This window comes from Scyliorhinus torazame, chromosome 30 (genome assembly GCF_047496885.1).
Source record: "Scyliorhinus torazame isolate Kashiwa2021f chromosome 30, sScyTor2.1, whole genome shotgun sequence".
Classification (NCBI taxonomy): domain Eukaryota; kingdom Metazoa; phylum Chordata; class Chondrichthyes; order Carcharhiniformes; family Scyliorhinidae; genus Scyliorhinus; species Scyliorhinus torazame.
In genome coordinates this window covers 24,181,454-24,207,763 of record NC_092736.1, presented here as the reverse complement: position 1 = coordinate 24,207,763, position 26,310 = coordinate 24,181,454, and the positions used below count along the sequence as shown (strand labels likewise).

At 46.6% G+C, this 26,310-nt stretch overlaps 1 protein-coding gene across 2 annotated transcripts; it reads right to left on the bottom strand.

The window, feature by feature from the left end:
• Positions 1-810: 810 nt before the first annotated feature.
• Positions 811-24,821, bottom strand: psma4 (proteasome 20S subunit alpha 4). 2 transcript variants are annotated; one of them, XM_072493002.1, is made up of 9 exons: positions 24,744-24,821; positions 19,781-19,808; positions 18,589-18,631; positions 18,143-18,305; positions 17,513-17,590; positions 15,339-15,427; positions 10,934-11,064; positions 8,465-8,588; positions 811-1,174 (listed from the first exon to the last, which is right to left on the bottom strand). In XM_072493002.1, the coding sequence occupies exons 2-9, from the start codon at positions 19,781-19,783 to the stop codon at positions 1,020-1,022; spliced, it is 786 nt and encodes a 261-aa protein (XP_072349103.1). In that variant the 5' UTR covers positions 19,784-19,808; positions 24,744-24,821; the 3' UTR covers positions 811-1,019. The 2 variants fall into 2 exon arrangements, with proteins under 2 accessions (XP_072349103.1, XP_072349104.1); XM_072493003.1 differs by lacking the exon at positions 24,744-24,821 and adding an exon at positions 24,600-24,721.
• Positions 24,822-26,310: the final 1,489 nt, after the last annotated feature.

Genomic DNA, 26,310 nt, shown 5'->3' with positions numbered 1-26,310 from the left:
TCGATTCCCGGCTTGGGTCACTGTCTGTGCAGTGTCTGCACATTCTCCCCATGTCTGCGTGGGTTTCCTCCGGGTGCTCCGGTTTCCTCCCACAGTCCAAAGATGTGCAGGTTAGGTGGATTGGCCATGCTAAATTGCCCATAGTGTCCAAAATTGCCATTAGTGCTGGGTGGGGTTACTGGGTTATGGGGATAGGGTGGAGGTGTGGACCTTGGGTAGGGTGCTCTTTCCAAGAGCCAGTGCAGACTCGATGGGCCGAATGCCCTCCTTCTGCACTGTAAATTCTATGAATTCACCTTCTCCCAGACCGCGATGGTAACAATTCAATCTCGGGGTGGGGTTACTCGTTTCAGGGAGGACAGAGTATACGTGTCTACTGGAAGGGGTTAGGAAATGTAATGGGAGACTGGTGGAGTTCTGCTTCAGAGGTTCCTCCAACGTAGTTCTCTCCCTGCGTATGCTGGACGAATAAACAATTGTACTGTACCTGGGTCTCCAGAGATCATTTCCTGCAAACATCACAACTACTCCTACAATGCACAGCATTGAGAACAGCAAGTCTGACAATCACATACTTTTTCTGCCAGATCAGTGGAAATTTTTATCCTTTTTTTGGGCAGGGTTACTGCCCCACTCTCAAAGTTCTCAATCATCCCAACCATGTCCCCCCCCTCCCATACCCAATTGTATCCAACTGCCAACATCAAACTCTTTCATCTACCTCCTGATCATGTAATGACTCTTGCTGAATAAGCTCTGCTCAATCACTTACATCTTCAAATGGCCAACAATAAAATAAACACCAGAAAATATTTTTTTTTTGCCTTTATTCTTTATTTTAAAAACCCATCTGGCAATGTCTAGTGCATATACAATTGATGTGCGGAGGTGTATAAGAAAGGTGGATGGTGGCCAGCTCGGCCAACTCCATACTGAAGAACCTGCAGTCACCTGGATTTTAGATAAACTTCTATTTTCTTTACTCAAACACGAACCTGGGCCTCAATCAATTGGTAGCTCTATTTCTCCTTCTCTTTTTGCTCTTTTTCTTTCTTCTCACGCTCAGATTTTGCTTCTTCCTCCTCGTGCTTCTTAATCAAAACCTCCACTTCCTTCTGCTTCAGCACCTTGATGCGCGTTTTCCCGTTTTCTCTGGTGAGCGTTGCGATTTCCACTGCAGCACAATGTCAAACATTTCAGTTCTAAGTTATTTCAATTTCAAAGATCCACTCTGAGTTGGAAGAGACTCCATCGATAAGAATAGCGTTGAGCAAATTGAAGAAACATCTTCAAATTGCTCCAATTATTTGGCGGATCAATACTTTTTTTTTACAGAAGGTGGGATATCAACGAACCAGTATTCATATCTTTCTAGGGCCTCAAACAGCTGGATACTGCTTTGGAAATGTGAATTTCATTTGGGGAGGACTGTTTGAATGCAACCCTTAAAGGATGACTATTATGGGGATGCAAAACAAGTCTAATTTAGACAGGCAGCAATAACATTAGCATTAAAACAAATGTGCGGTTTCAGTATTAGCTGGCATCGTTTAGAATTTCTGCACAGTTGGAGAGAGAAATCGTCCCCCAATTGTTCTTCAGGGCAAATAATATTACATCAAAACAGTTCCTTGATCCTTCACTCAAGCTGTAATTACTCTGTGTAATCTGGGCTGTGCAGTTAATCCAACCACGGATAGCAGGTATGTGGCAGAGTTTGACCCGGATCTAAAGGAGAGTGCGGTTGGTCATTAGAGACCTGGAGCCCAGAATGGCTCTCTGCCTCTGCAAGTTGGAGTCAGCCAACTACACAGAGCAAAACTACCCACTCCCACCCCTGTTATTTAAGATGAGGGGGAATATCTCAACTCTCAGGGAATCATTAATCTTTGGAATTCTCGCCATATTCGGGGTGTCGGACCAGCCGGGGTTGGAAACCGGTGCAGAGGCAGATGTTGTAGCCGTCGCCTCGTTGATCGCCCGAAGGCAGATCCTGTTAGGGCGGAGATCAACCTGTGCCCTGGCGTGGCGGGGGGACCTGCTGGAATTCTTGACGCTTGAGAAGGTCAAATTTGAACTGAGGGGAAGGATGGAGGAGTTTTACAATTCATAGGCGTTATTCATTATGGACTTTCGAGAAATATAGGTGATTCCTAATTCCTTTTTGTCATTTCTTTATGTTAACATGCGGGCTATGTTTGGGGGGTTTGGGGGGTTTGGTGGAAGGATGGGATCGTTGTTATTGATATTGGGATTTACATTACATTCGTTACTGATTATTGTTTAGTGTAAATTTGGGAGAAAATGTGGAAAGGGAGGAGAATAAAAATATATATTTTTTAACTCTTTGGAATTCTCTTGCCCAGAGAGCAGGGGAAGGTTGAGGTGCTGAATATATTGACTGCTGAGCTGGGGGGAATTTTAATCAACCAGAATTTTTGGGACAGTCAGAAAATTGGAGTTATGACAGTCCTCCCCAGATTTCTGTTTGTCTTTCAGTGCCTCCCCATCTTCATCCCTAAGGCCTTTTTCAAGCGGGTCAATAGGATTATTTGGGGCTTTGTGTAGGCTGGTAAAACCCCGCAAGTGAAGAAAGTGTTGCTGGAGTGCAGTCGGGGGGAGGGTGGGCTGGCGCTGCCGAACTTCTGTAATTACTACTGGTTGGCTAATATAGCCATGATTAGGAAGTGGGTACTGCGGGAGGCGTCGGCATGGGAGCGGATGGAGGCGGCGTCATGAGACGACACAAGTTTGGGAGCACTGATAACAGCACCTCTTCCGTTCTCGCCGGCCCGATACTCCACAAATCTAGTGGTGATGGCGGCTCGGACAATCTGGGGGCAATAGAGGAGACACAAGAGAGTGGAGGGAGCATCGATATGGACCCCGATTTATAATAACCATAGGTTAGTACCGGGTAGGCTAGATGGAGGGTTCCGGAGTTGGCAAAGGGCAGGAATTAGGAGGATGGGGATCTATTTATAGACGGGAGCTTCCCCAGCTTGAAAGCCTTGGAGAATAAATTTGAATTGCCAGCAGGGAATGGGTTTAGGTATCTGCAGGTGCGAGACTTCCTGAGAAGGCAGGTTCCGACCTTCCCGCTGCTGCCACCACGGGGGTATACAGGACAGAGTAGTCCCCAGTACCTGGGTGGGAGAGGGGAAGGTATCGGATATTTACCAGGAGCTTTCGGAGGCAGAGGAAACCCTGGTGGAGGAGCTTAAGGGCAAGTGGGAGGACGAGCTAGGAGGCGAGATAGAGGCAGATGCCTGAAGGAGGGTTAATACTTCCTCATAATGTGCCTGGCTTAGCCAGATACAATTTAAGGTAGTCCACCAGATACACATGACAGTGGCCTGGATGAGCAAGTTTTTCGGGGTAGAGGATATGTGCGCGAGGTGCGCGGGAAGCTCAGCAAATCATGTCCACGTGTTTTGGGCACGCCCGAAGCTTAGACGGTTTTGCGAAGGCAACGTCCACGGTTCTAAAAACACGGGTGGTGCCGAGTCCGGAGGTGGCGATCTTTGGAGTGTCGGAAGATCCGGAAGTTCAGGGGGCGAAGGAGGCCGACGTCTTGGCCTTTGCCTCCCTGGTAGCCTGGAGATGGATCTTATTATTGTGGTGGGACTCAAAGCCCCCCGAATGTAGAGACCTGGGTTAGTGACATGGCTGGGTTTCTCAGTCTCGAGAAAATAAAGTTCGCCTTAAGAGGGTCAACGTTAGGGTTCACCCGGAGGTGGCAGCCGTTTGTCGGCTTTCTCGGGGAAAATTAAATGTCAGCAGGTGCAGTATCCTAAGGGGGGGGCGGACCGGATTGTTGTTGTATGGTTGAGGTGCGTGAACATTGGGATGGGGGGAGAAATGTTTATTTTACTATGTTGATGTCATTGTTTATGTTACTGTTGTAAAAATTTTCAAATAAATTAAATATTTTTTTAAAAAAAGAAAATTGGAGTTAGGACCACAATCAAATCGGCCCCAATCTGAGTGAATGGCGGAGTGGGCTCGACGGGCCGAATGGCCTATTCCTGCTCCTGTTTATTTTGCTTACATAGAACATCGAACGATACAGCGCAGTACAGGCCCTTCAGCCCACGATGTTGCACCGAAACAAAAGCCATCTAACCTACACTATGCCATTCTCATCCATATGTTTATCCAATAAACTTTTAAATGCCCTCAATGTTGGCGAGTTCACTACTGTAGCAGGTAGGGCATTCCACGGCCTCACTACTCTTTGCGTAAAGAACCTACCTCTGACCTCTGTCCTATATCTATTACCCCTCAGTTTAAAGCTATGACCCTCGTGCCAGCCATTTCCATCCGCGGGAGAAGGCTCTCACTGTCCACCCTATCTAACCCCCTGATCATTTTGTATGCCTCTATTAAGTCTCCTCTTAACCTTCTTCTCTCCAACGAAAACAACCTCAAGTCCATCAGCCTTTCCTCATAAGATTTTCCCTCCATACCAGGCAACATCCTGGTAAATCTCCTCTGCACCCGCTCCAAAGCCTCCACGTCCTTCCTATAATGCGGTGACCAGAACTGTACGCAATACTCCAAATGCGGCCGTACTAGAGTTCTGTCCAGCTGCAACATGACCTCCTGACTCCGGAACTCAATCCCTCTACCAATAAAGGCCAACACTCCATAGGCCATCTTCACAACCCTATCAACCTGGGTGGCAACTTTCAGGGATCTATGTACATGGACACCTAGATCCCCCTGCTCATTCACACTTCCAAGAACTTTACCATTAGCCAAATATTCCGCATTCCTGTTATTCCTTCCAAAGTGAATCACCTCACACTTCTCTACATTAAACTCCATTTGCCACCTCTCAGCCCAGCTCTGCAGCTTATCTATATCCCTCTGTAACCTGCTACATCCTTCCACACTATCGACAACACCACCGACTTTAGTATCGTCTGCAAATTTACTCACCCACCCTTCTGCGCCTTCCTCTAGGTCATTGATAAAAATGACAAACAGCAACGGCCCCAGAACAGATCCTTGTGGTACTCCACTTGTAACTGAACTCCATTCTGAACATTTCCCATCAACCACCACCCTCTGTCTTCTTTCAGCTAGCCAATTTCTGATCCACATCTCTAAATCACCTTCAATCCCCAGCCTCTGTATTTTCTGCAATAGCCTACCGTGGGGAACCTTATCAAACGCTTTGCTGAAATCCATATACACCACATCAACTGCTCTACCCTCATCTACCTGTTCAGTCACCTTCTCAAAGAACTCGATAAGGTTTGTGAGGCATGACCTGCCCTTCACAAAGCCATGCTGACTATCCCTGATCATATTATTCCGATCTAGATGATTATAAATCTTGTCTCTTATAATCCCCTCCAAGACTTTACCCACTACAGACGTGAGGCTCACCGGTCTATAGTTGCCGGGGTTGTCTCTGCTCCCCTTTTTGAACAAAGGGACCACATTTGCTATCCTCCAGTCCTCTGGCACTATTCCTGTAGCCAATGATGACATAAAAATCAAAGCCAAAGGTCCAGCAATCTCTTCCCTGGCCTCCCAGAGAATCCTAGGATAAATCCCATCAGGACCCGGGGACTTATCTATTTTCAGCCTGTCCAGAATTGCCAACACCTCTTCCCTACGTACCTCAATGCCATCTATTCTATTAGCCTGGGTCTCAGCATTCTCCTCCACAACATTATCTTTTTCCTGAGTGAATACTGACGAAAAATATTCATTTAGTATCTCGCCTATCTCTTCAAACTCCACACACAACTTCCCATCCCTGTCCTTGACTGGTCCTACTCTTTCCCTTGTCATTCGCTTATTCCTGACATACCTATAGAAAGCTTTTGGGTTTTCCTTGATCCTACCTGCCAAATACTTCTCATGTTCCCTCCTTGCTCGTCTTAGCTCTCTCTTTAGATCCTTCCTCGCGACCTTGTAACTATCCATCGCCCCCAACTGAAACTTCACACCTCATCTTCACATAGGCCTCCTTCTTCCTCTTAACAAGAGATTCCACTTCTTTGGTAAACCACGGTTCCCTCGCTCGACGCCTTCCTCCCTGCCTGACCGGTACATACTTATCAAGAACACGCAGTAGCAGATCCTTGAACAAGCTCCACTTATCCAGTGTGCCCAACACTTGCAGCCTACTTCTCCACCTTATCCCCCCCAAGTCACGTCTAATGGCATCATAATTGCCCTTCCCCCAGCTATAACTCTTGCCCTGCGGTGTATACTTATCCCTTTCCATCATTAACGTAAACGTCACCGAATTGTGGTCACTGTCCCCAAAGTGCTCTCCTACCTCCAAATCCAACACCTGGCCTGGTTCATTACCCAAAACCAAATCCAACGTGGCCTCGCCTCTTGTTGGCCTGTCAACATATTGTGTCAGGAAACCCTCCTGCACACACTGTACAAAAAACGACCCATCTAATGTACTCGAACTATATCTTTTCCAGTCAATATTTGGAAAGTTAAAGTCTCCCATAATAACTACCCTGTTACTTTCGCTCTTATCCAGGATCATCCTCACCATCCTTTCCTCTACATCCCTAGAACTATTTGGAGGCCTATAGAAGACTCCCAACAGGGTGACCTCTCCTTTCATGTTTCTAACCTCAGCCCATACTACCTCGGAAGATGAGTCCCCATCTAGCATCCTCTCCGCCACCGTAATACTGCTCTTGACTAGCAGCGCCACACCTCCCCCTCTTTTGCCTCCTTCTCTGAGCTTACTAAAACACCTAAACCCCGGAACCTGCAACATCCATTCCTGTCCCTGCTCTATCCATGTCTCCGAAATGGCCACAACATCGAAGTCCCAGGTACCAACCCATGCTGCCAGTTCCCCTACCTTATTTCTTTTACTCCTGGCATTGAAGTAGACACACTTCAAACCACCTACCTGAACACTGGCCCCCTCCTGCGACGTCAAATCTGTGCTCCTGACCTCTATATTCTCATTCTCCCTTACCCTAAAACTACAATCCAGGTTCCCATGCCCCTGCTGCATTAGTTTAAACCCCCCCGAAGAGCACTAACAAATCTCCCCCCCAGGATATTTGTGCCCCTCAGGTTCAGATGTAGATCATCCTGTCTGTAGAGGTCCCACATTCCCCAGAAAGAGCCCCAGTTATCCAGAAATCTGAATCCCTCCCGCCTGCACCATCCCTGTAGCCACGTGTTTAATTGCTCTCTCTCCCTATTCCTCATCTCACTATCACGTGGCACGGGCAACAACCTAGAGATTACAACTCTGTTTGTTCTAGTTCTGAGCTTCCACCCTAGCTCCCTGAAAGCCTGCCTGACATCCTTGTCCCCTTTCCTACCTATGTCGTTAGTGCCACTGTGGACCCCTCCCCCCTAAGGACCCGGAAAACACGATCCGAGACATCACGTACCCTTGCACCTGAGAGGCAACATACCAAACGTGAGTCTCTCACGCTCCCACAAAATCTCCTATCTGTGCCCCTGACTATCGAGTCCCCAATTACTAATGCTCTGCTCCTCTCCCCCCTTCCCTTCTGAGCAACAGGGACAGACTCCGTGCCAGAGGCCCGTACCCCATGGCTTACCCCTGGTAAGTCCCCCCCCCCACAAGTATCCAAAGCGGTATACTTGTTTCTCAGGGGAACGACCGCAGGGGATCCCTGCACTGACTGCTTCTTCCCAGTCCCTCTTACAGTTACCCATCTATCTCCAATCTTTGGTGTAACTAATTCCCTGAAGCTGCTATCTATGACCCCCTCTGCCTCCCGAATGATCCGAAGTTCTTCCAACTCCAGCTCCAGTTCTCTAACTCGGTCTTGGAGGAGCTGGAGATGGCAGCACTTCCTGCAGGTAAAATCAGCAGGGACACTAACGGCATCCCTCACCTCAAACATCCTGCAGGAGGAACATTGCACTCCCTTCCCTGCCATCCCTCTAACTTTCTACCAAGATCTGACTAACAACTAAATTACATTTAAAAAAAAAAAAAAAATAATAATAAAATATGGTACTTACCTCACACCAATGGGTTTTATTATTAGGTTAGAGGAGGGCGGGTGGGAGACACTACACGTGTATGTTCTTATGTTAAAGACACACCCTTCTCCAAAATAGAAACACGGGAATCTATGACATTCACCTCAGAGGGATGAGACCCCTCTTTAATATGAAAGACTGCACCTTAAGCAGTGCAACGCTCCCTCAGTAGTACAATCAGCCCAAAGTTTGTAATCGGCACACAACAGGAACTGAACCAGGAACTACTCGATTCCTTATACCACAGGGAGGTTAAGAGTAGAGGTTAGCATAAGATTTATAAAATAAATTGCACTTTAATGTAACGAATATAATGAGGCTTGGATATTAAAAAGTTAAGTATGATCATTAATGATATTTGTGAATATGACCATTAAATTATAACTTGTGAGCCAAAACAAAACCTGGATAGAAACTTACAACACTCAATTCTGGTTACCTTTTTCAGCCGATAGTTTGCTAACGTCCATGGTCTTATTCAGCACTTTAACTGCTAATGCAAGTGCCGACATCAAAGTCATGTCACCTTCCTTGAAATCTTGCTTCAGCATAGATACTGCAGCCTGTAATGTTTCATTAACAAAGAAATTCAATTTTACTGGCTTCAAGTTATCAGCAATCTCATCATCCTGGCCCAATCCTTTAAGCACGGTGTTTACTCACTGGAGCAAAGTAAATGTTCCAGTCAACAATTGCATTTATTTAGCACCTTCCACAGCCATCAGGCACTTTACGGGCAATTAACTATCAGTGCTTCCAGGGCTAGTAATAATCTCCGACCACGCTCCACACTACATGGATGTGGGGTTGGTAATGGGCCGTGCCAAACGACCCCCATGAAGGCGGGACACGATCCTCCTCGCCGACAAGGTCTTCTGCCAGAAAACATCACAGGGCATAGACGAGTATATTACTAACAACCGGAACGTTCTGGGAGGCGCTGAAGCCCATGATCAGAGGAGAGATTATCGCCTACAAGGCATGCAGACAGGGAAGAGAGGGCAGCTAGGCAACAACTGATCGACTCCATTCTGGAGGTGGACAGAAAATACTCTAAGACCCCAACTGTAATGCTTCTGGCGGAGGAAAAAGCTACAAATAGACTTTAACCTGCTGTCCACCAGGAGAGCAGTGCACCAACTCTGCCAGACACAGGGGACCTTCTACGAACACTGAGACAAGGCTTGCCGCCTGCTGATCCATACCGATCTACACCACATGGCTTTCTTTAACTCAGTCGACAAAATGATTATGGTGTTTGCATGGCGGGTGAAGAACCCAAGGATTCCCAAAAAGGTCCTACAAAGAAAACGTAACATGGGGGCCTGGCCCTCCCAAACCTACCACTGGGCGGCCACAGCAGAAAGAGTGATGGGATGGGTGAAAGAACCGGAATTGGAATGGATAAGGATGGAGTGGAGTTCCTGTACAAGGATGATCCTCCGGGCCCTCGCACGATAGCACTCCCATCCCCGTAACAAGCCCAGTGGTGGTAGCCACACTCCCAACCTGGAATCGGCCTAACAGAAATGTCCACTATGGCCCCCATCTGCGGCAATCACAGGTTCGCGCCAGTCATGCTAGATGCAATCTTTAAAAGATGGAGACAAGACGAGGGGATGCTGACTGTTAGGGACTTCTACACAGAAGACAGATGTGATCTTCGAGGAACTGACAGAAAAACTACAACTACCCAATGGGAATGAACTGCAGCACCTACAGGTAAAGAATTTCTTCCGCAAGGAGACGACAGCATACCCACGAACCCCGAGACAATGTTAAAGGAACTACAGGATGTGGGCAACCTGGGAGGGGGGGGGGGGGGAAACTGCGGCGACCTGTATGGACGACTATTAGAAAGGGCACTCTCCCCACTGGACAAATCACGGAAAAAGTGGGAGGAAGAACTAGGGATAGAAATAGGGTGGGGGCTCTGGAGCCACCTCCTAGCTCCACCTCCACCTCCACTTGCGCAAGGCTAAGCCTCATGCAACTGAAAGTGGTGCACAGAGCATACCTAGCCAGAACCCGAATGAGCAGGTTGCTCATGGGGGTGGAAGACAAATGTGAGCGGTGCCAGGGAGGCCCGGCAAACCGCACCCACATGTTCTGGGCATGCCCCTGACTTGTCGGGTTCTGGACAGCCTTCTTTGAAGCAATGTCCCACGGTTGTGGGGGTGAGGGTGGAGCCAAGCCTGAAAGCAGCTGTCTTCGGTGTATCAGACAAGCCAGAACGTTTTATGGGGAAGGGGGCTGACACCCTGGTTTCGGCTTCCCGAAGGTTAGGAAGATGTGGCACTGAGATACACCATTTATTGAATAGGGAACCCACAGATGGCTCTTTTTGCACCTTTTTGTATTGCTGCATTGGCTTAACCAACCAAAGAACCAAAATTGCAAATGCGTTATGCTGTTAAAGAGAATTTGCTGATTCCATCTCCCAGTTAACTTGCAGCATCGGTGAGGAGAGAAACAGAGTTAATGCTTCAGGTTTGGACTGAAGTAACTTTGTTTCTCTCTCCACAGAGACTACCAGAGCTGCTGGGTTTATGTAGCATTTCCTGTTTTAGTTCAGGTCCCCAGCAGTATTTTATTTCTGCACTGCAGGAAAAGTCAATTGTCGACTCTCGAATGTCCTTGAGCCTCATTCACAATCTCCTCAAACCCAATGTCCTCATCCAGAATAAGGGACCTTAAATCATTTAAATCTCAAGTTCACAGTGCTGGAACCAGTCTGAAGTCTTGCATTCCACTGCAAACAGCTCAGTTTGCAAATGTTCACTATAAATTAATCCCCCCAGGCTTTGCGTTAGAAATATTAGCACATCATACCTCAGTATAAGATCAAACCGACGTGTCAGTACATCTATTTCCAAAGTCACGATAGCTCTTTAGTTAAGGTACTTACAGCACTGTTATTCCCGATACATGTGGCTTTCCACCCCCCGTAGTTTCCGCTGGGGTCACTCTGATACAATTGGTAGCCATAGTGCTTATCCCATCCCATGTAGAGTAGCGAAACACCAAAAGGACGCTTGCCTGTAAGCATTAGAGATCGGCATAAGGGTGTTACAGAGTGTTTAAAGAGCATTTTTTAAAAAAACATTTATTTCGTCAACGAACTTCAAGTACGGCAAATTATGCGATTGGGGAAACCTGACGGCCATCTTTCACAAAGCAACATCAGACAGAGAGGGGAAGGAAAAAGGTCCCATACCGAGTTCCAATGCCTGCCTCCAAGAGCTGCTGGCCAATTAGAGACCAGTAGCGTGTGTGCTGAGGAGGGGTAGGATGTTGTGACGGGCAGAAAAAGTCTTTTGGCAGGACGACCCTCTGTGGGGCTGCAGGGTACTCGAATGGGAAGCATCCCCCCCCCCCCAATCCAAGTGCACAGGGATGAAGGCCCCAGGGTATACCTGGCAACCTCCCCACGTGGCATACAGACCCCATAACAGCAAGAGGGATGAGGCCTTTAAGCGACTCTTGACCACATAAGAGCCTCACTAGGGCAGCCTCATCTTAATCAGGGCATGGTGTTGGAGAGAGTAAGAAAGACAACAAGCTCTTCCATTTTCCCTCTAATCCTTTCCAACCACGTGTGGAACTAATTTTATTATCCAGGTAATGTGCGGATTTGCGCTTCAACAGAAACAAATAAATAAACACATAACCTGCAATATATTTTTTAAAGCTACCATACCACCCCAGCCATTGGCACAGTAAAATGTTATTCGACAAATCACCAGAATTAATTAATTCAGTTTTAAATGCACCATGGTAACATTTAAACTCATGGTTTTAAATTCAGGACCTTAGTCACTACACCATCATACACAAGAAACATTTGTTAGTTTTTACATTGCAGCTTGGATTGTCGTCATTTGAGTCAAGAAAAGTTGAATTGATGGTGATGACTCAAGACAAGATTCAATTTGATAAGCTAAAAATAGAAAGAGCTTTTTAAACTGATAGAAAATGTGGAAAAGACAACTTTTATTTTTTTCAGCTCATTGAGTGTTTTCAAGGAAACTAGCTCAGTCATTTCTTCACACCCAGAAACATAATCAGGCAGAGTTAAAGTGGCTCTGTGAATTTGGAGAGGTCGACTCTTGTGACGGTCAGAGAGACAAGTGTCCCAGTAAATTAAACAAATATTGAATGGAGGAATTACATCTGGGAACTGGTGACAAGCGTGTTGTGATGGCGAATGACTGTTCGAGATTGTTTTTGCACAATCTACTGAATTTACTCCACCTACAGTTTTTCTGGATCAATGAATTATAGATTTCATAAATGATTTATGGAAAGTACTAAACCAATTGAACATTATTAAAGTAACTGTGTCTCACGATGTATCCAGAATTGAATTGGAGAGATGCAGCATTCTGAAGCGTGCATACTTTAATTTGTCCGAAGAGATAATTTCACAAGAACCTTTGGATTTTTTAAAAAATAGAATAGAATGATGTTTATTGTCACAAGTAGGCTTACATTAACACTGCAGTGAAGTTACTGTGAAAAGCCCCTAGTTGCCACATTCCGGCGCTTGTTCGGGTACACGGAGCGTGAATTCAGAATGTCCAATTCACCTAACAGCACGTCTTTCGGGACTTGTGGGAGGAAACCGGAGCACCCGGAGGAAACCCACACAGACACTGGGAGAACGTGCCGACTCCGCACAGACAGTGACCCAGCAGGGAATCGAACCTGGGACCCTGGCGCTGTGAAGCAACAGTGCTAACCACTGTGATGGTGCTTTGTTATTTGGGCTAGCAATCCAAAACTTTTCACAAACTCCTTAGGAATGCCCTGTCGAATATCTTTGGAATTAATCTTCCTTTAATAATTCCACAAAACCGACAGATCATAGACTTTACAGGGCAGAAGGAGGTCTCACGGCCCATCGAGTCTGCACCGGCTCCTGGAAAGAACACACCACACCTCCACCCTATCCCCATAAACTAGTAACCCCACCTCACCCAAGGGCAATTTAGCATGGCCAATCCACCTAACCTGCACATCTTTGGACTGTGAGAGGAAACCGGAGCACCCGGAGGAAACCCACGCACACACGGGGAGAACGTGCAGACTCCGAACAGACACGCAAGGCCGGAATCGAACCTGGGACCCTGCAGTTGTGAAGCAACCATGCTAACCACTGTGCTAATGTGCCGCCCCCTTACTAGGATGGAAAGATTCGGAGCCCCCGAAGTCGGGGGTGTTGGTTAGCGACATGGCGGGGTTTCTCAGAATCGAGAAAATTAAATTTGCCTTGAGGGGTTGGTTGCAGGGGTTTGCTAGAAGGTGGCAGCCATTCCTTGACTTCTTTGAGAAAATTAAGCTGTTAGAAGGGGGGATTGGGGGGGGGGGGGGGGGGGGGGGGGGGAAGGGAGGCATGGGAGAGACGAGTGAGGGCAAGCAAACCATCGGAGGTGGGTTGGGGAAGGTGGCACTGTTTATATAAGCCATGTTGGCTGTGGTCTGTGCCGGGGGGGGGTTGTTGGTTATATTGCTGTGTTTTTGTTGAAATTTGATGTTTAAAATGATAAATGCCTCAATAAAATATTTTCTAAATAAAAATAATTCTACAAAACCAGCTGCAGCAGAATGTCCAGATGAACAGAAAGGCCCAAAAATTCTCTTATTGCTTAATAACCAACTCTTTTCGACTTCCCTCCAGACTCACCACTTCCCTCTCCCAAACCCTCACTGTGAGCAAGGGCTCAGAAGGAGAGTTCCGGAGGAAGGAAGCAACCAAAGGAGTTGCAAGTGGGCTGCAGGAAAGACAAGTGCTGAGATAGTTTTGGATTCCAGGAACTGACAAGTGAATGATAGCCGTTACTTCCACCGGATCTTTAATTTCCTATCTTGGGTGGATTAACCAGTTATTTGCTCTTGTGGCAGAAAACCTCATTTAATCATCTGGATTTGTTCAGCTGTAACAGTTAACTGTGCGGTGCTTGGTCTTATTGTGCAAGTGCGCAGTTTCGAGGGAATACTGCTGTCCGCCTCTTGCCTTCCCTCCAGATTCTATGTCCCCCATCCCGCCTCCCAGTCCGACTCCAGGGATGGATTTACATTCTGCACAATATTTCCACAATGTGTCGCCACAACACTTCAAAGAATAATTCATATTAGTCAGGCCAGATGTTTTTATAACAGACCAAACAGAATTATTCACAAATAAGTCAGAGTATTGCCGAAAAAAGAGACATACTGAACTTTACTCATCAGGACAAATGCAAGAATACCAAATTTCAAAGGGAACAACAATTTATATTGCAAAAGAAAGAGTTGGCAAACAAACTCTGATTGGCTGTGACATTGCCATGGAGAATGCACCAGGGAAGAACCCCCCCCCCAAACTCTTAAAGGCAAGTCGACTCTGATTGGCCGAGGAGCTGTCTTAGGAAATGCACCAGGGAGCGGTTGACCCTGCCTAACGCAGAACAGTGACGGATAGTTCATCTGAGTCACACAGCAACCTGCAACTAGTTTATGAATGATTTAACAAGTTAATTGAGTCATTTACTTCTCTTTTCTTTTGAAAGTTTGCGAATAAAACTATATATTTTTTGGATCTGTAGTAACCAATGGGTTCATTGGACGTCCCCAGATATAACATAGCCGTCCCACCAATGAAGCTGTGACTTGCGCCTATCTCTGTTGCACCCAGGTGAAACCCACAAGTTAGAGCTAGAGTGTTCCGAGGTAGTGTCAGGAAACACTTCTTCACAGAAAGAGGAGTGGAAATGTGGAACCCCTTCCCCCGCCTCCTCCAAATAACTGTTCAGGCTAGGTCAACTGAAAGTTTTAAAGCTGTAACTTATTGTTAGGTAAAGCTATTAAGGATTACAGAACTAAAGTGGGTATGGCGGAGCTAAGATACAGATCAGACATAATTGTTATAAGTATGAAGTTTGTAAGATTATGTTGTGGGGGTGTCTCTTTAACTAACGGTAAAATAGAGGAATGAAGAGGGTTGTGTGTTTATTCTGCTCGAAAGCAAATATGGGTGAGTGAATATTCACACCTTTAAACGATGACCAGGACAGCTATGGGACAAAGTGCTAGTCTCCAAGTTTCACAAGGAAGAGTCGGGTTGTCAGGTTTTGTAAATGGTTATACCGTAAATGATCTATTCATTTCAGGATGGAATGGAGATGGGAGATAGCAGATAGTTAATCAGTATTTCTACCTGGATATGAAACCCGTGTGATTCACGTTGTCATGGAGATGTCATGCAACTTTAGGTTTGATGGTCACATTAGCATGCACACATTTGTTTTAAAACACGCCTCACTCTGCCTCACCTCCAAACTGCGTGTAAGCCTGCTTGATATCACAGAGTGTTGTGACCAACTGCTCACACGGGATCGGCTCCTGGTACTGAAGGAGATACCTGTAAATATAAATGACAAAATGAAATGAAATGAAAATCGCTTATTGTCACAAGTAGGCTTCAAATGAAGTTACTGTGAAAAGCCCCTAGTCGCCACATTCCGGTGCCTGTTCGGGGAGGCTGGTACGGGAATTGAACCATGCTGCTGGCCTGCCTTGGTCTGCTTTCAAAGCCAGCTCTTTAACCCTGTGCTAATCCAGCTCCAAAGGATACCATGATTGCAATCTGGACACTTGAAGGGAGATTTCTACTCTACATTATTTAGTTTAAGTGTGTAGAAAGAACACGCTAATACTCCTGCAGTAAAGGGCACGAAGTGGAAATGTCCCCCAATGTTTTTAAACGTATTAATTGAGAAGTTCTTTCTTAAACGGAAAGACAATTTTGCATGCTTGATGTAGAACTCTAAAAGCACAGGTCCAATGTGGTGTATTCTCATCTCCAGGAACGTGAAACCAGTTCATGTCACACTGGAAAGAATGGTTTCTCCTTGCCTGTGCTTGGCACATCGAATTGAACCTCTTTTGTTCATTTGTTTTCAGGGATCTGGGAATTGTTGGCAAAGTTGGCATTTATCACCCATCACTATTCACCCAAGTTGGCGGTGAGCCACCTTCTTGAACCAGTGCAGCTCAAATGGTGAACATGGTCCCACAATGTTCAGGAGGGAGTTCCAAGATTTTGACACAGTGATGCTAAATCGATGGTGATGCATTTCCAAGTCTGAGGTGGGGGCAGCTAGCACAGCGGTTAGGTTATTGCTCCAGTAATCCAGAGGCCTGGACTAATGATCCAGAGACACAAGTTCAAACCCACCACAGCAGCTTGGGGAATTTACACACAGTCCATTAAATATATCTGAACTAACTGCAAGAATGTTGCAAAAATCTATCTGGCGCACCACATCCTTTAGGGAAGGAAATGTGCTGTCCCTGCCCAGTTTGGTCTGTGAGTTAATGCCATAACCACAGCAATGTGGGCGGCACAGTGGTTAGCACTGCTGCCTCACAGCGCCAGGGGCCCAGGTTCGATCCGGCCCTGGGTGACTGTGTGGAGCTGCACGCTTTCCCAGTTTCTGCCTGTTAAAGATGTGCAGCTTATCTGGATTGGCCATGATCAATGTGTGGGGTGACAGGACTGGTGGCGGTGGTGGTTGGGCCCTAGGTTGAGTACTCTTTCGGAGGGTTGGTGCAGACCCAATGGGTCAAACAACCTCTTTCTGCACTCTAGGGATTCTATGGAATGTGGCTGATTCTTAATCTAGGACAAAGGTTCGGCACAACATCGTGGGCCGAATGGCCTGTTCTGTGCTGTATTTTTCTATGTTCAACTACCCTCAGAAATAACCTAGCAAGTCACGTGGCTGCACAAGAATGGCAATAAATACTGACCTTGCCAACCAATCCTACATCCCACGAATGACTAGAAAGGTAGGATGGTGGGGGACCTGGATACGACAGTGTTCCCATGCATTAGGTGCCCTTGTCGTTCTGGGTGGTGGAAAGTGTGGGAGTGTGACGTGCTGGCGAAACCTTGCTGACTTGGTGCAGGGAGTCCTGTCAATTGTGGACACTGCAGCCATCGTACACGACCTCATGGCACTGATTGCCTGTACAAAATCCACTAAGGAGCCAATAACTTGCAGCTTTACTTAAAAGGTGAAGGCGTTGGCTGTGAATGATACACTTGTGCAATAGGTATTTTAAGGTATATTGCTACGGTCAAGTAGCTGCTCTAATCTCAACGGACCACGTGCTGTACTTGCTAAAGGATTACTTCCTGTCAGCATTTGGTACCCAGATCCCCAACACCATCCACCTGTAGCTGGAGCAGTATCAACAGTCGCTAGAAGAGGAGTGAGGGATTGCAGATGCTTCAACCGAGACAGTGTTGTGATTTTTGTTAACTGATGGGAGGTATTCTTGCGCAGCGAGATGTCCATTACGTGTGTGACGTGCTGTGAGGAGCTGTTTGGCAATGAACAATTAAAATCATCTGAAACGAACTGCTGTAAATGAAATTAGAATGTGGTCGAAAGACTATTTCAGAGGACCAGATTCATTCAAAACTAACGATTTATCTTACCTCTGGGCAATCAATCGCAGCTCATTTGTAAGAACATTGGCATCTGACGTGATTCCTGCGACACTACAAGCCATATCACTGGGAGACAGATTTTACAGAAAATGGTAGAGTCAATTTATATATCTTTACATGAGGCTTTTGGGTATGACTGTTTAATGAACATTTATATATACACACAAGTAAAACTACCAGTATCAAAGTAACAATATAGAATATTCCATTGTTAATGGTAATCTTCTGTTAAAACTAACTCTCTGTAAATTATTTAAACAAAACACAAAAGTTATGCGAAGAGATGACAACTACAGGTTCTAACCGTAGACAACTAACTCCCTCTCGTGGCTGCTTGTTGCACAGAACAATAGGAAAAAAGGACATTCAGCTCCTGCTTCATTCAATTAATCACGCATGATCTGAGCTTCAAATCCCTTTCCTTCCCGATTTCCCTCCAAATGATCCCCCATTTTAAGATTACGCCCCCTTGTTGCAGATTCTCCCACTCCTCAATCGCCTAAACTCAGGGGAGCACAAGTCAAGCTTACCTAATTTGAAAGTTATATTGTTAATGTTAACGTGGGTTGACCCGATATATGCCCAATAGATTAGTTATGTATCTGAGTTTACACTTACTCATTTAGTTTATATATTTTTTCGGAAAAGAAAACTTCATCCAGTAGCTTGTGTATGTTGCGTCTCTCTGCAGCCAACAGAACACCGTCATTTGCTAAGATCCCCAGACAGGTCCCGGCGTGGCCAATGGCTTCCATTGCATATTCCACCTGATAGAGCCGCCCTGTCATTTCATGAAAAAGAAAAGTTTGTATTTGAATGAAACTCACAATTGAAGAGCAATGATACAAGGGTCAAGTCGCCACAGTCCCAGGTGACCAGATGCTTTCCCCTTTGAAGGGGGAGAGATGACTGGTGGTGATTTAACCCGAGGATCACCACACCTCAGGCGAAGGGCATGGTTGAGAAGGCGGGACCTTCATGAATATTATTCAATGATACAAAACGGCCCATTAAAACAGTCAGACCCTTCATTTTACAGAAGGCCGTCGCTCAGAGAACCTCACCTTCTGGCGAGAATATGGTCGTCCGCGAGTCATATCTTCGAGACTGCAAAGGCAAACAAAATAGGAATTAGTATTACACATTACATTTTATTATATTTCAAACTCCTCTCTCCACCGTGGGAATCATTTTCTCCTCTTCTTTGAGGGTTCTGCACCAATGTTGAGGCTCCTACTCCCAGGTCACATTCAGTTGAGGAATCACCTTCCTCCAACGTAGGAAAGAAAGATGATGACATCAGCATACAGGTGATGGGCGACTTGGGATATAAGGAATAACAGCCAAAAACCCACATCACAAAACAGAGTGGTGTTGGGTTCAATATGCAGGGAATAAATTTGAGCAATATTGGGACCAATTTCTGGAACATGCATCAATTGTACAATTAGCAGCTTTGCGAAAATCTTAATTTGATTATTATACCTCAGCTTCCACTAACTGCTTGAACTACACTGGAGAGACAGTGGTGTAGCGGTGATGTCATGGGACAAGAAATCCAGAGGCTTAGGCTAATGCTTTGGGGGCACGGGTTCAAATCCCACCACAGCGTAATTCAAATTCAATTACTAATTCTGGAATTGAATGCTCGTCTCAGTATTCATAGAATCATAAGAGTTCCTACAGTGCAGAAAATGGTCATTCGGCCCGAGTCTGCACCTGTACTCCGGAAGAGCACCCCACTCCCGCACCCTATCACCGTAACCCCACCTAACCTTTGGACACTAAAGGGCAATTTAGCATGGCCAATCCACCTAACCTGCATATCTTTGGACTGTGGGAGGAAACCGGAGCACCCGGAAGAAACCCACGCAGACACGGGGAGAACATGCAGACTCCGCACAGTCACCTAAGGCCAGGATCTAACCCGGGTCCCTGGCGCTGTGAGGCAGTCATGCTAGCCACCGTGCTGCCTATTTGTGACCATCAATTGTTGTAATTTCCCCAGGAATTCTGCCATCTTTACCTGATCTGGCTGACATGTGTCTCCAGGCACACATCAACCGCCCTGCGAAATGGCCTAGCAAGCTACTCAGTTTTGGAGCAATTAGGGTTTAGCATCAAACACTAGCCTTGCTAGTGATGCACACAACCCATGAAAGAATTAGAAAAACACAACTAGTTTGAATACAGTACATACATACTCCTGTTAAAGTCAAATTACATCTACGTGCAATTAAAATCTCAATTACTCACCATTATGTTCTCAGTTTAGATCAAAAGTCTGGGAACAGAAAAAGGAAATCAGTTAACGTGTGTGATACTCTGCTGAAACAAGACTGACCCAATATGTTCTTAATGTTGAGAACAGAGGAAACCTTTTTTGAAGCATTCAGACAAATAGCTCGGGACCAGGAGGTGAATGCCGATGATGGTGGCCATTTGGCCCATGTATTTGCTCATATCCATAAACGTAGAGCCAAGTATCAGAGTTCAAAGTAGAACCAGCATCAACATGTCCATCTCACTCAATGTGACCTTTAACTCAAAGCTGCTGGACTATTGCGAAACAATGAACCAACATTTTGATGCACGCTTATTTTTTTAAACTTTTAACTCATTCCTTTATCAGCCAAAATACAGTCACACACACACTGAAACATTGCTAATTTACAACTACCACACAAAGCCTCACCACGGCTCGCCAACTAAAACCCAGTCACGCTGTCAACTGACTGCCTAGGAAAGAAAATGGAAGCGTTTCCCCAACAATTATTTATCTATGCGGAGATAGAATTGACACACAGAATTTCTACAGGGCAGGAGGCCATTCGGCCCATCGGGTCTGCACCAGCCTACCTAGTACCACTTCCTTACCCTATCCCCGTAACCCCACTTAACCTGCACACCTGGGCAGCACGGTAGCACAAGTGATTAGCACTGTGGCTTCACAGCGCAAGGGTCCCAGGTTCGTGTCCCTGCTGGGTCACTGTCTGTGCAGAGTCTGCAAGCTCTCCCCGTGTCTGCATGTGTTTCCTCCGGGTGCTCCGGTTTCTTCCCACAGTCCAAAGACGTGCAGGTTAGGTGGATTGGCCATGATAAAAGTGCCCTTAGTGACCAAAAAAGGTTAGGAGGGGTTATTGGGTTACGGGGATAGGGGGGAAGTGGGTCGGTGCAGACTCAATGGGCCGAATGGCCTCCTTCTGTACTGTATGTTCTATGCACCTTTGGACTGTGGGAGGAAACCGGATCACCCGGAGGAAACCCACACAGGCACAGCGAGAAATGCAAACCCCACATAGACAGACACCCAAGACCGGAATTGAAACCGGGTCCCTGAGGCAGCAGTGCTAACCACTGTGCCATCCGTGCTGCCCAGCAATTAAATTTCTCCAAAATGAAGACAGATGTAATTGCCCAACTTTAACCCGTTCAAAACTACTCACTTAAGAAATAAAATTGGGCCCCATAAATTGGACGTGTTTTTCATCAACTGATCTGTCACTGATATGGAGAAAGGATATCTTGTTCCATGAGTTTATCAAATTTAAAAATACGTGAAAATATTCAAATGTATCTTTATATTCCAATGCAAGAGGTTGCTGCCAACATATATAGTCTAAAAGAAAAATTTTCACAGAAAATCTAAAACTCGACAAAAAGATGTTGATTAATCGTAATTGGAATGAAGTTTCAAATAATGACAGATCTGTTTCGCTTGAGGCACAAGTTTCACTTCATTGAGCAAAAAGGTCCGCTTTTTGTGTCCTCACAGAATAGTTTTAACGCAGGCTCTTGTGGCTGGAGGGTTACGTCTGGGTATGCAGATTGTATGGAGGGCCATAGAATTCCCAACACATTTTAACCACAAAGCCTGAAAACCACAAAATCTATTCATCAAGAATATCAATGGCAGGGGAAAATCAACAAATGTAAACTGTATGAGAAGAGAATGCTGATTGGTTGGCACGTGGACTCTGGTTGGTAGAGACGTCCCCATGAAGAATGCACCAGTTGATGGTGCTCGTCAGTTAACTGCCAAGAATAGTTTTGAAATTTAAACCAGGCAGCTTGACTCCGATTGATCAAGGCATTTCGCTGAGGAATGTCACTTAGTTTGTCCTATCTGACTGCAAAGAAAAGGCCCTGTGTATTAATACATGTAACTTCCAATACACAAAAATGCACCACAGTGCAGACCCAACTAACAATCTTAAATTGGTTGTTAGCTAAGGATTATTTAGCAAATGTTGTCCAATCACGGAATCACATCTAATGTTCGACGCACTATTTTCAGTATTGCAAACGGGTTGGTTGAGTAGTCTGTACCTTGCCAGTGGCAAACAGTGGAAGGGACGTACTATTGGATACCATCCACCAGTCTCTGAGCTGTGAGGATTTACTGGAGATTCTGAACAAAGATAGGGTCTTACACTCGAGGAATGCCGCCTACTTCTGGTGGCAATTCAACCTCCTGGAGTGACTGCAAGCGGTTTACAAGTTCTGCCCGGCTATATTTTGCCCAATCCAGTCCTAAAAAAATTCTACGATGGAGACAGAGTTAACATTGAGTCCAGTATGACTGCTTTAGAACCAGACCTGAAGAGTCGGGTTAGACTCGAAACGTTAACTGTTTGCCTTTACATAGATTTGTGTTTTTATTTCAAGTCTCCAGCAGCATCTGTAGTATTTTGCTTTTATTAAAGACTTATGATGCCACTGAACCCCTCTGTAAAGACCACAATGAATTGTAGGACAGCAGTGGATAGTCTCGCCTCCTCATCCTTACTAACTGTGGTACACATCCTGGATAGAATGATTTGATGACATTCCACACAGCTTCCCCATGAGAGCTAGTTGCCTGGTTTCAGAAGTGCCATACAAACTGTTGAAAGATAATGCAAGCATCAGACAAGCTCCTTCCAGTCTCGCTGAACTGTCCTACACATTCCTCACAATGTTTATCTATCTTGGACCATTTTGATTGCACTAATGGATCTAATGTTCACAATGCAACGACCAGAAGAACTACTACCATCAGTGAGATAAATCAGGCTTGTTTTGAGTGAATTGAGACCACAGCTGCACTGTCTCAAAGCCAGATTCTTATTCCCACAACGCGGAAGCACTCTCTCGAAACATTCGTCACTGCTCTCTCGAGCTTTTATTGATCAACCACCATTTCCTTCTCCCCATACCTGCTGGGAAATCTTTTTTTTAATTTATTAACGGGCTGTGGATGTCACTGGCTGGGCCAGCATTTACTACCCATCCCTAATCGCCCTCGAGAAGGTGGTGGTGAGCCGCGGCCTTGAACCGCTGCAGTCCATGTGGTGTAGGTGCACCCACAGTGCTACTAGGGAGGGAGTTCCAGGATGTTGCCCCAGCGACAGTGAAGGAACAGCCGATGTATTTCCAAGTCAGGGTGGTGTGTAGCTTGGAGGGGAACCTCCAGGTGGTGATGTTCTCCGGTGTCTGCTGCCCATACCTTCGAGATAGTGGCGGCTGTGGGTTTTTAAGTTGCTGCCTAACGGGCCTCGGCGAGTTTCTGCAGTGTATCTTGTAGATGAAACACACGGCTGCTACTGTGCGTAAGTGATGTAGGGAGTGAATGTTTGTGAAAGGGCGGCACGGTAGCATAGTGGTTAGCACTATGGCTTCACAGCACCAGGGTCCCAGGTTCAATTCCCGGCTTGGGTTACTGTCTGTGCGGATTTCCTCCCACAAGTCCCGAAAGACGTGTTATCAGGTGAATTGGACATTCTGAACTCTCCCTCAGTGTACCCAAACAGGTGCTGGAATGTGGCAACTAAGGGATTTTCACAGTAACTTCATTGCAGTGTTAATGGAAGCCTACTTGTGACAATAAAGATTACTATTACTAATCAAGCCGGCTACTTTGTCCTGATAGTGTCGAGCTTCTTGAGTGTTGTTGGAGCTGCACTCATCCAGGCAGGTGGAGCTTTGGGGAGTCAGGAGGAGAGTTACTTGCTGCAGGATTCTTTGGCTTTAATCTGTTCTTGTAACCACATATTTAAATAGCTCATCCAACTCAATTTGTGGTCAATGGTAAATCCGAGGATGTTAATAGTAGGAGTTTCAACAATGGTAATGCCATTGTGTGTCTGCAGAAATGATTAGGTCCTCTTGTTGGAGATGGTCATTGTTTGGCACTTGTGTGGCACGAATGTCACTTGCAATACCATGTAGGTAATACAGGTGTGGTATCCACTTCCTCCTGAGCTAGTTCCGAAGTACCAAGTTGGCATAACACCCTCTCAACACCAAAAGGATATAATCACTGATTTGTTGGAGGCGACTGGATTTAGCATCCCGTGGGACAAGTCTAGGCAAACCCACCTCCCGGTGAATGGCTTTACCCTCTGGGAAAATTTAAGATCATGTGTGTGCTAACTATGAGACACTGGTCAGCTCTGATCTAACTGAGCCTATTATGAAAATCGTTTATTGTCACAAGTAGGCTTCAAATGAAGTTACTGTGAAAAGCCCCTAGTCGCCACATTCCGGCGCCTGTTCGGAGAGGCTGTTACGGGAATTGAACCGTGCTGCTGGCCTGCCTTGGTCTGCTTTCAAAGCCAGCGATTTAGCCCTGTGCTAAACAGACCCTCATAATATTAGCCTCAATGTTGCATCAATGACACGATGGAGACAGAAACTGAGCTCAAGCAGGTTAGGCGATGCTCAAAATTGCCCTTAGTGTCCAAAAAGGTGAAGTGGGATGACTGGGATAGGTGCGGGCTTCAGTAGGGTGCTCTTTCCACGGGCTGGTGTAGACTCTATGGGCCGAATGGCCTCCTTCTGCACTGTCATTCTGATTGGAAGAGACACCCAGGCGCTGGGCCTCCCCCCCGGGCTCTGGAGCCGAGGCCGCGCCGGCACAAACCGAAAGCGAAACCGCCCGGCAGACTCACGGTGACTCGGGGATTTCCTCCCTCCCCCAGGCCGGGAGGCCGGCTCAGACCCCCGGGGAGCCCGGCTCTCACAGACACCCCCACCCCCCCGGGGTGGGGATCCTGCTGGTCTCGGGCTGCCCGGGGAGGGGGGAGACACTCACCTCCCGCCCGAGGCTGAAGCAGCAACTTTGAGGCGGCCGGGGCCCCAGGCCCGGCTCCCGGGTGAATGGGGTCCCTCCCGGGGCTCTGCCGCCCCGCTTCCCCCGGCCCCGCTTCACCCCCCCACCCTCCTCGCGGTCTCTCACCTCCCGCTCCGCCGCTGCCGACCGACCCCAACCAGCCGATGAGACGCTGACTGAGGCCAAGAGCGGCGATTCTCCGGGAACCTGTGCGCCAGCGACAGCGCCACCCGGCGCCTGGGAGGACGCAGCACTTCCAGCGCACAAAACCCCAGAGGATGTGAGAAATCAGAAATAAACACAAACATTCTGAAATAAAATCAAAAATCAGTAATGAAATAAAAATATCTGAAATAAAACAGAAAACTCAGAAATAAAAATTTTGAAATACACACAAAAATCTGAAATAAAAATTCTGAAATCAATCAAAAATTCTGAAATCAACCCACAATGAAACCCCATTGCCCGGCCGGGGTAACGGAGAATCCCGCCGGCGGGTTGAGGCTGAAAAGTGGCGAGGCGGGGCAGAGAATCCAGCCCAGGGACTCTAGGGCTGTGACAGCGGGACGGAGGAGTGTGAGCATACACTGGTGACCAGAACACGAGGGGGAAGATGTGATTTGAAGGAGCAGAAAAATCCGATTTAGAATAATTTAAAATCACTTCATAAGGTTTGTGATTTAATGTGACACAGAACTTTTTGTGAGGGCCACGAAGAATCCAGCACGAGTTTTAAGGATACAAAGTAATAACATTTATTTACAATAACATATATATATATAATATATATATATATATATATATATGGCCAGCTTTATTTATACTAGGAGTTTACTAATTGGGAAAGCTCATACTCCCACAGGATTGTGGGATTGTCATTAGGCCCCAGCCAATGGTAAGCAGGCAGGTTATAACATCCCTCCCCCCCAAAGTCCAAGGAATCCACTGAAGACCCTGGCGAAGGAGGGCGTCGGACTCGTTTTGCCGCAGGCCGGACACCATTTGCACGCGGCGCTGGATCAGGCGGCGTGTAACGAGACGGAGACCAGCGCTTCCGTGATGAACGGCGCAACGGTAGTACATCCACCGCCCATGGACCCGAGGATTCCCCCTCTGATGCATCCTGTGTCTCCATCTCGGAGTCAGAGTCTGCTGCCTCCGTCATGTCAGCGTCTCTATCTCCATTCGGTTCTGTAACGACCTGCGCAGGCTTCGAGTGAGGCACCAGTGGAAGATTGTGAGGACTACCTTCCCTTGTCTCTGGTCTCTACGGCTGTAGAAATGAGCTCCGGGGGCGGGGTATCTTTTGAGGGGATAGTCTTCTCGACCGAACGTGGTCTACATGTTTGCGCTGGAGATGACCCTGGGCTTGCACCTGGTAAGATATAGGGCCCGTTTGGCGAAAGATTACACCAGGAACCCACTGGGCACCACCAGCAAAATTCCGAACGAACACTGGGTCACCGGGCGCAAACTGCCGAATCGGCCGATGCCGAGAAAATCCCTTTCCCTGCCGTTCTTGTGTGCGGCGTACTTTTGCGCCAATGTCCGGGAAAACCATACTAAGGCGGGTGCGAAGTCTCCGGCCCATTAGGAGTTCTGCGGGAGCTACCCCAGTCACCGCATGGGGGGTGGTCCTATACGTAAACAAAAAGCGAGCCAGTCTCGTGTCCATTGATCCGGAAGACTGCTT

Excerpts from the sequence above, each read along its gene's own strand:
- psma4 (XM_072493002.1), bottom strand. Across the intron at positions 18,306-18,588 it reads GACCATATTCTCGCCAGAAG|GGCGGCTCTATCAGGTGGAA; the intron begins GTGAGGTTCTCT and ends ATGAAATGACAG. Across the intron at positions 1,175-8,464 it reads CAAACTATCGGCTGAAAAAG|TGGAAATCGCAACGCTCACC; the intron begins GTAACCAGAATT and ends ATTGTGCTGCAG.